General features: G+C 36.7%; 1 protein-coding gene across 2 annotated transcripts in view; it reads left to right on the top strand.

The window, feature by feature from the left end:
* Positions 1–12994, top strand: part of EED (embryonic ectoderm development) — a 37048-nt gene that overhangs the window by 2363 nt on the left and 21691 nt on the right. For both annotated transcript variants that reach the window (XM_006144925.2, XM_014586445.1), the window contains exons 2-4: positions 5005–5157; positions 9022–9114; positions 12520–12585. In XM_006144925.2, coding sequence (XP_006144987.1) covers positions 5005–5157; positions 9022–9114; positions 12520–12585 — 312 coding nt within the window. The remainder of the gene's footprint in view (positions 1–5004; positions 5158–9021; positions 9115–12519; positions 12586–12994) is intronic.

Genomic DNA, 12994 nt, shown 5'->3' with positions numbered 1-12994 from the left:
TAAAAAAAAAAAAAAAAAAAAAAAAGGAGAGGGAGAAATAACAGTATTTAACTCATGGGGTATTTGTGAAGATTAAATGAGATAATATAGATAACGTGCTTAGAAGGGTGCCTGCTCTATAGTAAGTACTGTACTGTATAAAAAGTTATTTATAATAATTACTATTAACTGTTTTATGACGACATAGAATAATATTTCTGGCCTTTCCACATAATAATCAGGCAGAGTATAGTGAAATGTCAAGCCAATTTAGAATGAGGACAATTTAAGGGACATTTGTAAATGTACAAAATACCCCAGTATATGCAGATGCAAACAAGGTCAGTTATAAAACTAAAATATAAAATGATTTTTAAAAGAAATTTTAGATATAGTAGTATATGTATTTTTTTTGGCACATTAACTATTGAGATGTAGCAGTAAATCTTATAGTAGTGATTGGCATAGATGATTTATTGAAATACTTGATATAAAAATACTCTATTTCCATTGGTGACAAAGTCACAACTAAACAACATTAGCATGTATGTTACCTGCATTGTAATAGAAATAAGTGCTAAATATCAGATTAAGGTGGTAAAAATGCAGTTGCAGTGTTTTCCTTTATTTGAGTTCACAGGCCCTCTGAATTCCACCCAGAACCTCCTGATCTAAACGTAGGTTATTGGAAGCAGTAGGGAAGGGAGAAGAGAATGTTGTATAAAAGTTATTTCATAGGGTCAGCTGATGGTTAAGGCATTGTATCCCACATGGCCGACTTCATAGTTTGAATCCGAGATCTGGCCTGAAAAATACACTTGGTATACATGCGTCCACGCCTAAAGTCCTGAGAGGAGAATGGGGAAAGGATTGTGGTGTGGCCATCCCCCCTTGGGGGGTGATTTCTCACTTTCCCTCTTTCTCTGTCTCTCTCTAGTTAGTGCACACATCCTGTAGCAAAAAAAAAAAAATAAAGAATTTAGAAAGAAACTAATAAGAACAGTGGTTTTACTTTTGAGGGAGTGGTAAGGACAAGAAGACCAAAAGCAATCAGGTAGAATGTGTTTTTTAGTTGATGTTAAGGTAACTTCCCTGTCTCTTCCCTGAATACTTAACTACTGTTAAGTCAAATAATTGAAAGGGCATAATTTATTTTATTATTTTTTTTAAAGATTTACCACGGGGCATGTACCCTTGCCGGATAGAGACAGAGACACCGGGAAAGTGAGGAATCACAGGAGGGATGTCCACACTGCTTTCCCGTCTCCATTTTCCTCTTGGGATTTTGGGTACACACACACACACATACACACATACACACACACACACACACACACACAGGTGCCCAGCATGATTTTCAAGCTGCCAGGTCTGGGACTGGAACCACCATCAACCACATGGGAATCAAGTGTCTTAATCACTACGCCACCTGCTGGTCCCCAGGACATAATATAAATTGGCTGTCATGCCAGGCATGTATGTGTATGTGCCCAAAATTTTGAGAGGAGAAGGGCCATTCCCTTTGGGGGTTGATTTTTCACTTTCTCTGTCTCTCTGGCAGGTGCACTCACCCTATTGCAAAAATCTGTTTTAAAAATAAGATTGAATTTCTGTCAAACTTATTTTGAAGATCATGTGACCCGCAGGATAGTTTCAGGAAGAACACTCACTTCTAATAGTTACTTCAGTGTAGTAGATCACAGAGCTTGATCTGAATATGCTTGTTTAAGTATTGTTTAAGTAATATGTGGTAAGATTATGGGACATATTACTGTTCAGTAGCTGTTGCCTTATCTTTTTCACAGTATCATTCTGTACTTTGAGGAGAGGTAGGGGTAGTTACATTGTACTGGGTAAGGTCTGCTTGTACACATACTAGACACTCAGCAAAGGTTTTATTCTCATTTAAATATTAAATGAAACCCTCATGACTGTATATATTTTTTACTTGATCCAATCTTGATTTGCCTTTGGAAGAAATGGGTAAATAAGTGATCAGAAGTAAAATATACATTGTGCTCTATTTACAGCATTTTGTGTTGCCTTTTTTTTATATATAATTGTGAGTGGGTGCACATGCAAGAGATTATGCTAGGCCTACCACACCATGGGACGTGGTTATACTGTCATCTTTTGCCTCCATTTCTCCATTCTGTTAAGATTTGGGGCATGCACGCACATGTGCCCAGCATTTTTCAAGCAACTGGGGCTGGGATCAGAATTGTAGTCAGCAGAGTGTTATCTGACTCCCTCAAACACTGAGCTACAGAACAGCCTTGTGTGACCTCTTGATTGGCAGCTCTGTGTTTAGTCAAGATGAAATGAATGGCATTCAAATGTCCAAGAGAATTCTATTATTATTTCATTTTTCTAGTGTTGAAAGGTAACTTTTCAGAGAAAAGGTAAGTGAACGTGTGTTAAAAGTTTTGTTTTACTCCTGTGAGATAACCAGGCAAATGTTAACAATTCCACCAGATAAATTGAAACAATAGATTTACTTGGAAAAAAGGAATATAAAGATGAATTGGGAATGGAGAGCAAAAACTTTTTCCACTGAGTGGAGGGGAAGACATTTTGAACTACTGTGGAGACAAAATTTGCATGCTTTTTCAAGTTACCTATGCACTTGTCCCTCAGTATCTGCTGGGAATTGTTGAGGGAAAAATGACAAGGAATGAAATCTTCACATGTTCAGTACAGATGCAGCCACTGTAATCCTCACTAATCCTAGGTAGGTGGTGAAAATGAAAAGTCAGCAGCACTGACATATCTTACCAGAGCTTGATAGGGAGGGCCCTAAAGACAATGAAGAAGGCCATAATTAAATGGAGGGCGTGTTACAGATTATGTAGGATTTCCCATTGAGACACAATTATTTTCTACGTTTGATTTTACATGTAAATACAACTGAACTGTGGGGAGAAATAGGGTGAGGTAGAAATTGTGATTTTGACCTAGGAAACCAAATTTTACATTTTATATTTCTATAAAGACTTAGGCATTTGCATTAAATTATAATTCAAGTGTTTGTTGAGTACTTAATGTGTGCCACCTACTACTCTGTCCTTTTGTCTCTTTTTCTTTAGTTGCCAGAGGATGCATACACTGGCCAGCTAGAGAGGGAGGGAGAGAGAGAAAGCACCCTCCATAGGGGCGTGGTCACGCTATGATCCCTTTCCTCCTTTTCATTAGGATTTTGTGCATGTACATTGTGGATTAAGCAGTTTGGGCCAGAATTCAAACTACTGTTCTGACTCCAGTGCACAGCCTGTGGTATCTGCCATCCACTTTATCTCTTTGTTATGCTCAGTAATCAGTACAGTTCAGAATAGTGTATTTTTTTAAAAAGTGCTTCATTTTGGAGCCATTAAAGTTTTGAAAACTCTGAAGAATTGTATAATGCCATATTGTTTTTAAGTGAATTAATAATGATTTTTTTAATATGCTATTTGACACTCTAGTTAATTTTTAACCTTCTGTAATATTGTAAAACTAGCTTTAGGAAGCAATAATTTAGAAATACTCCCTGAGGCAATGTTTCCTAGACTGTTCCAACAAATGTTAATAAGCATGCCATGGAAAAAAGGCTTACTCTGGAATGAATTTAGTAATTGCTGCCCCGAGGTCAGAGATTTAAATAAGTATCTTTATTCCAAAATGACTTGGCATCTCTACTCAAAGGAGTGAAATTCTCTTCTGAGATTAGAGGGTCATTAATATGTCCTCCGGACTGGAGATAAGGTCTAAATTAAGAGAATCTTCAAGGTTTCCTGGAGTCATTCTGTACTTGGGGAAGGATATTACTTTATAGAGAATCTAAGGTTCTAGTGTGTGAGTGTTATTATGAGTAGTTTTACTGTATTTGTGTAGTAGTGTAGTATTGTTGCAGAAAAACAGATGTCGAGTTCATTATGCCTGTGGGCATGGAGGAGTTAGCACACTGAATCTCTGGTCCAGACTGGGAGTTCAACGTGGTCTTTTTTTTTTTTTTTAATTATTTAATTTTATTTACTCATTCATATATTTTAATTCGATCAGAGAAAGAGAGAGAAAGTAAGCTGCCAGGTCCAGGACTTGAACTATGGTCAACCATGTGGGAGTGTCCCGCACCATAACAACCATGCACCTGCTGGTCCCCGAACATGGTCTTTTATGGGGGAATTGGGGAAGAGGAGATTTTGGGTGGGTAATGGGCTCAGAACCTGCTCTACTCAGTGTCATAGGGAGGAGTCAGAGAAGCAAGTCTAAGCTATTCTAGGTACTAATCTATTCAAGTTTTCAGGTTATCCTGTATCTCCAGGGAGGGGCACAAAGTTAGCTGAGGGCAGGAATTTCAGGCAGCTAGCTATCAGCCTTGAGTTATTTATGAATTCAGAGTCCTTCCATATCAGTTTACTATGAGACAAATTTCATTTATAAATAGGCACAGAAATATGTAGGACTTGAAAATAATTCTAAATGATTTGTTATAAGTAAGCAAACTTAAATAACAGGATGTTTTAAAACTAAATCTAAAGTAGGCAGTACTAACAGTCCTGCCGTTAAATGGTTATCTAGGCTCATGCTCCAAACTGAGTAGCATTATGAAGACATGTACATCAGTCACATTTAATAGTCACAGTTTCAGGGTTGAAATCCAGCAACCCTTTCTAACAGGAGAGCATTTAAACTCTGTCAACACTTCCTTATCTAATGGTTTCTTCTGTGAAGAGCAGTAAGGATTAAATGACCCAGTGGGTTACAGTGGTTGGCACAGATCAGTGCTTTATTATTTAATGACAATGTTGCTCCTCTGTTGTTATTCTGATTAATATTTTGTTTTCATTTTTGCTGAAATATAAACTATAAAACTCTAGCATGTAACTGGATTACTTTTTACCTTTATTTGGAGGCAAGAATAAATATTTCCATTTCTTATAGAAATTCCTCCTTTTATGTGAGTCATCATCTTCCTAGTACAAAGTTATTTGCTGTTAAATACACTATTGCTGTTTTATGTAATTTTTCTTAATTTATTGTTTACAGGATGATGCTGTCAGCATAGAAAGTGGTACAAACACTGAACGCCCTGATACACCTACAAATACACCAAATGCACCTGGAAGGAAAAGTTGGGGAAAGGGAAAATGGAAGTCAAAGAAATGCAAATATTCTTTCAAATGTGTAAATAGCCTCAAGGTATGTGTGAAAAGACAGATCCTGTGATAAGAATGCTAGGCTTCAGAATTATTTCTCAGTAGCATACATTTTATACTAAAAATATTCTGTTGATTTTAAATTATTTAAAGTTTCAGTGTTTTGAAGTTTTTTGGTTTTGTTTTTTTGTTACGGTAATTCAGGCTGCATGTTTATGATAGCGTTTTCTATATTTAGTTTTGTTTGTTTTATGTTTTAATTTAAATGTGTAAGACAGGTATTGCAGGCTAATTTTGTATTGTTTATATTCAAATAAACAATTTTGGGAAATGTTACTCTTCATATTTCCAGTAAAACTTTAAAAACTTAAGTCACTTCTGGTACTAGTTACTCAAAAGAACTGAATGTGACTCTATCTTTGAGTTAGTATAAATTGAAACAGATGTCTTCATTTCTACAGTTTTTTTCTTTTTTTTTTTTTTAAGAATTATTCATTTAATTTTATTTATTCATTCATTTAATTTGACCAGAAAGAGACACAGAGAGAGAGAGAATGCTGTTTTATGTAATTTTTCTTAATTTATTGTTTACAGGATGATGCTGTCAGCATAGAAAGTGGTACAAACACTGAACGCCCTGATACACCTACAAATACACCAAATGCACCTGGAAGGAAAAGTTGGGGAAAGGGAAAATGGAAGTCAAAGAAATGCAAATATTCTTTCAAATGTGTAAATAGCCTCAAGGTATGTGTGAAAAGACAGATCCTGTGATAAGAATGCTAGGCTTCAGAATTATTTCTCAGTAGCATACATTTTATACTAAAAATATTCTGTTGATTTTAAATTATTTAAAGTTTCAGTGTTTTGAAGTTTTTTGGTTTTGTTTTTTTGTTACGGTAATTCAGGCTGCATGTTTATGATAGCGTTTTCTATATTTAGTTTTGTTTGTTTTATGTTTTAATTTAAATGTGTAAGACAGGTATTGCAGGCTAATTTTGTATTGTTTATATTCAAATAAACAATTTTGGGAAATGTTACTCTTCATATTTCCAGTAAAACTTTAAAAACTTAAGTCACTTCTGGTACTAGTTACTCAAAAGAACTGAATGTGACTCTATCTTTGAGTTAGTATAAATTGAAACAGATGTCTTCATTTCTACAGTTTTTTTCTTTTTTTTTTTTTTAAGAATTATTCATTTAATTTTATTTATTCATTCATTTAATTTGACCAGAAAGAGACACAGAGAGAGAGAGAAAGTCAGAAAGCAAGCCGTCTGGTCTGGGGCTTCACACCATCTTCGGCCATGTGGGAGTTTCCTGTGCCTTAACCATCACACCACCTGCTGGTCCCCCATTTCTGAAGTTTTTTACTATTTAACTTTTGCCCTTTGCTGTATTTGTAATTGTTTTCAAAGACAAAGGCATTAAAATTTAACAACCTTTGGATATTTGGTGTTTGGGGGTAAACGGGTTGGGGTTTTATAAGGTACTGTGTCCTTAATGATATTTTTATTTATTTTATGAAAGGGATTACTAATGTTTATTTACAATATTTTCTTTCATATGTACATACACTTTCTGCTTTTTGAACTCTTATTTTTCCTACACTAAGGAAAAAATATACATTGTTATCTCAAAAATATGTAAATTGAAGTCTTTTCTAAAAAGATAAGTTTACTTCTAGGAAAGCATAAGGAGGTATATATTTTCTTGTCTGTATAGCAGAAATTCAGTGCTCAGTGTGTCAAATGATACCCGCATAAAAGGAAAGGAATTAATTTTAGCATGTTAAAAAAAAAGATGTCTGTTAAAGTTTCATGTCAATATCTGTTTATATTAACCCATTACTTTTAGGTAGTACATCTGGAAGATGGTTTTAATTGCAATTTAAATTAAGTACCAGAAGCCTAAGACTGACTTTTGAAATGCTGAAAGGATGAAAGTTGTTAAACTTTTTTTTCTTCAATTAGCTATAGGGCATGTGCACTTGCTCCAGAGACAGAGAAGGGGAAAGTGAGAAAACCACTCCCAGAGAGGTAGCTGCAATCCTTTCTCTCAAGGTTTTAGGCACACATGCTAGGTATACTGTAGTCTAGGGCTTGAACCTCACAGTTGGTCATGTGCTGTACAGCCACCTTAATCATCAAGCTACCATTGAGCTGCAGGCTGGCTCAGAAGTTGTTATACTTTAAAAGTGAAGACATTGCCTTAACACATGAAAGTTGAGTGTTAAGTGCCAGGAGGTTGCCAGTGAAATCCTAAAGCTGAAAGATAACTTTTTCTTTTTTTTTTTTTAATTTACCATGTAACATGTGCAGCTGAAGAGAGACACAGGGAGAAAGATAATATCCTCTGGAGTTGGAGGTGGTGGCCATGCCTCAGTCCGTTTTTCTCTATTCTCCTCAGGATTTTGGGCATGCATGCACTGTGCTCAGTGTGATTTTTAGGCCATTGGATCCTAGACTCAAACTAAAGTCAACCATGTGGGATTTGGCCATTGGATCCTAGACTCAAACTATAAAGTCAACCATGTGGGATTTGGCCACTTTAACCACCATACCACCTGCTGGCCCCAAAAATAACTTTTTGAACAAAAGTGAATAATTGTTTTTTGTATATCTTCTCATAACCTGTTGATAATTGCAAAGTTACAGTAAGTATTCCCTTCCCCTGACTCCACATGTTAAAGTAGTCTCACTCATACAACTTTCTGAGATTTTTCTTTTCTTTTTTTTTTTTTAAATTTTATTTAGTAATTTATTTTATTTATCTCCTCTCAGGATCTTGGGCACGCACGCACACGTGCCCAGTGTGAGTTTAAGCCACCAGGTCTGGGACTTGAACCGAGGTCGACTATGTCGGAGTCCAGCGACATAGCCATTACGCTAACTGCTGGTCCTGATGTTTTTCTTTTAAGACCAAAATTTGAGGTTATTTGAAATTGTTTCTACAGAGCTAACAGAAAGCAATGATTTGAGTGGAATCCGTTAAAGATACTCACTTTACAAAGAAAAGTAAAGCCCAATACAATGTAATGAATTCTAAAGAAGCTATATTAACTTTTAGATACCTTTTGGGACCAGCAGTTAGTGTAATGGCTATGTCACTGTACTCCCATGTAGTCGACCATGGTTCAAGTCCTGGACCCGGTGGCTTAAACTCATGCTGGACGCGTGTGCGTGTGTGCCCAAGATCCCGAGAGAAAAATGGAGGAGAAGGGATTGTGGTGTGGCCATCACCCCCGGGGGGTGATTTTTCACTTTGTGTCTCTCTGGTGAGGGCACACACCCTATAGCAAAAACCTCTCAAAAAACAAACAAACAAAAAAACCTTTTGTTAGTTTCCTGTTTCAGAAAAATAAATTGTGTCCTTATGGTCCAAGGTATTAAATGCATCTACCAAAATTACCCACTGTATTTTGAGTCAGAAGAATATGATTAGATTTAAGAAAATAAAAGGAAAATACAAAATGTTTTTAGTTATCTAACCTATGATTTAAATATCTGATTGTTGGGGTTGGGAGGTGGTGTGGTGGTTAGAGGCACTGGACTCCCACATGGCTGACCACAGGTTTGAGTCTCAGACCTGGTGGCTTGCTTCCTCAATTTCCCTTTCACTCTCTTTCTCTGGTCAAATTAATAAGTAATAATAACAACAACAAATGGAAATAAATAAATATTTTTAAAAATAAATATCTGATTGTTATAAAAATTATACACAGTATGTTAAGATGTGAAAACTGGACTAGTAGAGATCTTTTAATTTTAGTGTCAAAAGTTGGCTTATGTATGATACACAGAATTAAAGTTGCATTGTGGGAAAAAGTTAGATGTGACAAGGTTTATTTACTACCAGTTTTTGGTTTCTAAGATATTAATTTTTCTTGTTCATGATTATTTTATAGGAAGATCATAACCAACCATTGTTTGGAGTTCAGTTTAACTGGCACAGTAAAGAAGGAGACCCATTAGTATTTGCAACTGTAGGAAGCAACAGAGTGAGTGTTCAGGCATTTGCTTGATTATTGGATCTGGTGTTAATATGATATTGAAATGGAACAATTCAACGTAAATTTTGCATACCTAGTTTAACAAATGTTATTTTATGTAAGAAGAAAGCTTTCTAGAAATTGTCAGATTAAAACCAGTACTCATGACTGGATTAGATCCTCCCTGTTCTTGTTTTCTGAAAAATAAAATTTAATGTAAGTTTTTTTCGTGAGCACTTTCTTTCCTTTTTATGTTTTTTTTTTTTGCCATTGGGCACATGAGAGAGAAATAGGGAAAGTGGGAAATCACCCACCACCCCAGGAATGATGCTCTGCAATCCTTTATCTTCTGTTCTTTCAGGATTTTGGACACACATGCAAACGTACCTGGTGTGATTTTCAAGCCATTTTGTGGTTGGCCATGTGGGCGTCTAGCCCCTTAACCATACCACCTATTGACCCCTGAGCACTCTTTTGAGGAAGGTTTTGTTTTGTTTTGTTTTGTTTTGCCAGAGGACATGTGTGCTTGTTAGAGAAGGAGGGAGAGGAAGAAAGCATACTGTAATGGGGTGTGTTTTTAAGTGTCCAGGGCCATGTCGTTAGCCATGTAGAATCAGGCTCCTGTAACCTGGAGGTTTTAATTACATGTAAGGCTCCACTGATTTTAGTACTTGACAGCTGAAATTCTGAGAGTTAACACTGAGGTTGATCACATGGATAACAACCACTTTTTTTTAATAGTTAGCCAAACATAGATTGTGTGATATGTAGCCTGTTTATAGTTTAGTCCCTAAATTCTTTGAAAACTACAGTTCAGAAGAAAAGTGATAATAGTTTCAAGAAAAGATTGAAGTTTTTTTTTCCTAGTTGGGAACATCACCAATTAACTACATTTGAATCCATTTTTAAGATAACGTCAATTGGGCCAACAAGTGGCCTGATGTTTAAGGCACCAAATCCCACATCTCTGACTCTGGAGTTCAGTTCCCAGATCAGTGCACACCAGGTGCATGTGCACCAAAATTCTGAGAGGAGACTGGAGGAGAAGGGATTGCAGTATGGCCATCCCCTCGGGGGATGAACCTAATCGCGGCCAGTCATATGGGAGTGCAGCACCTTAACCTTCATGCCACTTGCTGGCCTCTTAATTGTTTTTAATAAAAGGTGCATGTGCTTGCCAGAGACAGACAGAGTCCGAGAGAGAGAAAAAGAGAGAAGGAAAGTAAGAAAGCACCCCCTTCCAGGGTGGTTGTCTCAGTTTCCCTCTTTTTCTCTCTGGCTAGCACTCATACCCTATGGCAAAACAAACAAACAAACAAAACAATTGATAAAAAAAAAAAAGACATTGCAGTAAATCTAATATGATAGTATGAGAGTATTTTGAAAGGTTTGTAAAAAGTCTAATTAAAGCTGGGAACCAGCAGTTAGCGTAATGGCTATGTCGCTGGACTCCCATGTAGTCGACAGCGGTTTGAGTCCTGGACCCAGTGGCTTAAACTCAAGCCGGGCGCGTGTGTGTGCATGCCCAGGATCCCGAGAGGAGAATGGAGGAGAAGGGATTGCGGCGTGACCATCCCCTGTGGGGGGTGATTTCTCGCTTTCTGTCTCTATGTCTCTCTCTGTCTGTCTGGCGAACACACGTGCCCTATAGCGAAAACCTCTCCAAAAAAAGAAAAAAAAAAGTTTAATTAAAGCACATGGTGGGACCAGCAATTAGCATATTGGCTATGTCGCTGGACTCCCATGTAGTCGACAGCGGTTTGAGTCCTGGACCCAGTGGCTTAAACTCAAGCCGGGCGCGTGTGTGTGCATGCCCAGGATCCCGAGAGGAGAATGGAGGAGAAGGGATTGCGGCGTGACCATCCCCTGTGGGGGGTGATTTCTCGCTTTCTGTCTCTATGTCTCTCTCTGTCTGTCTGGCGAACACACGTGCCCTATAGCGAAAACCTCTCCAAAAAAAAAAAAAGCACATGTTTATTTTGGTGCAAGAAAATACTGAAATCTGTCTTGTAGTTGCCTGACATATTTCACCAACTTGGCTGTGATAATACCAGAATTGGTGTTATTTGTACTCCATCATGTTTATTGCAGTGTCGTAGGCTTTCTAATAAAAAGAATCCCTATTTCAATTTACAGTGACATTGAAGGGTGTTAAATGACTTTGTTGAATAATAGAGTCCTAATGCTAAGATCTGTTTAAAAGGAAAAAATGAAAAGGAAAACAGAATTATCTCCTAATACTTAACCTAGTTAGCAGCCATGTAACAATTTTTTTTTTAGAATATTAACATAGAGGAGATTATTTTATAAAGAGTGACAATATATGCAGAATTTTCATGGAGTTTTATAGTCTTACTAAATTTTAATAGTTTTTGCTAATGTAATTGTAAACCATAAGAAAAAGAGAAAGAAATTTATAAAAATGTATTATTACACAACTATATAGAACATGCGTTTTAAATTTTAGAATACGTGACAAATATAAAGGGGCACTATACATGTGAAACTGATTAGATATGTCTATGAAAAAATCAACTATTCTTAGTCAAGTTTTTTTTAATTACCAATATATAAATAGTCTAAAGCCACCCAAAGGCTTTTTTGTTTTGTTTTATGTTTTTTTTCTTTGGGAGAGATTTTTGCTATAGGGCATATGCATTCCCTTGAGAGACAGACAGAAAGTGAGAAATGCCAGGGATTGGCCATGCCGCAGTTCCTTCTCCATTCTCCTCTTGGAATTCTGGGCATGCAAGCACACGCTGGCATGAGTTTTAAGCCATTGGGTCCAGGACCTAATCATGGTCTGTCACGTGGGAGTCCAACACCTTAACCTCATGCCACTTGCTGGCCTCTTAATAAAAGGTGCATGTGCTTGCCAGAGACAGATGGAGTCCAAACAAGAGTGAGAGAGAAGGAAAGTAAGAAAGCAACCCCTTCCAGGGTGGTTGTCTCTCTGCAGTCCCCTTCCTCTTGGGATTTTTGGCACACATACACGTGTCCAGCGTGTTTTTCAAGCTATCAATCTAGGACTTCGACCGTGCAATTGCCCAAGTGGGATCCAGCTACCTTCATCTTCATACCATCTGCTGGCCACCCAATAGCTTTTTTATTATGAATTAAAGGATGATAAGCCACAATGACTTTGGGGTTTTCAACTTGAAGAGTTGGTACAATTGTATGAGTGAAAAAGAAGTTTAAAAGATTGGAGATAGATACATTGTTATAGTATTTAATATATATATTATGTATGACATTGGCTTTATAATGGCTTTAAGTTTGAAGGAGCTATTTTAAGGCAGTTGTTTAAGTACTATTTTGATAATAATGTGACTCAAATATATTTAAAAGCTGAAGAGAGTGTGTTTCTGTAGTTGGTGAAATTTACTGTTTTTTTTGTTGTTGTTGTTCTCATAGGTTACCTTATATGAATGTCATTCACAAGGAGAAATCCGGTTGTTGCAATCTTATGTGGATGCTGATGTATCCTTTTCTAAGTTTTTAATATCTTTAGTCAAAGACATTCTATTTTCAATAAGTACACCAAAACTTCAGAATTAATTTTGTGATCGACTTTTTAAAATGTATTCTTAATGTATACATATATATATAAAGATGACTTTTTTCCTTTATACGTGTTCTTTTATTCATTTCAAAGTTTATCTATGCTTCCAAGAGTAAGAAGTAATGTCCCCAACAGGGTCCCTACCCTTATCTACTCCCAGCCTCAGATCTGAGCAGGCAGGCCAATGCTTGATGTACCGGGAAAGGTCTCCGGACTTGAACCAGGAACTGTACCACATAAGATCATCTTGCAGAGTATCATATCTTGTGGCTGCAGCACACTCTGGCCCCTGTTGTCCTTTCTTTCTTTCTTTTTTTTTTTTTTTTT

This window comes from Tupaia chinensis, unplaced genomic scaffold, assembly GCF_000334495.1.
Source record: "Tupaia chinensis unplaced genomic scaffold, TupChi_1.0 Scaffold000139_1, whole genome shotgun sequence".
Classification (NCBI taxonomy): domain Eukaryota; kingdom Metazoa; phylum Chordata; class Mammalia; order Scandentia; family Tupaiidae; genus Tupaia; species Tupaia belangeri.
The sequence above is the reverse complement of the archived record's forward strand: the minus strand, read 5'-3'. Positions and strand labels throughout refer to the sequence as shown.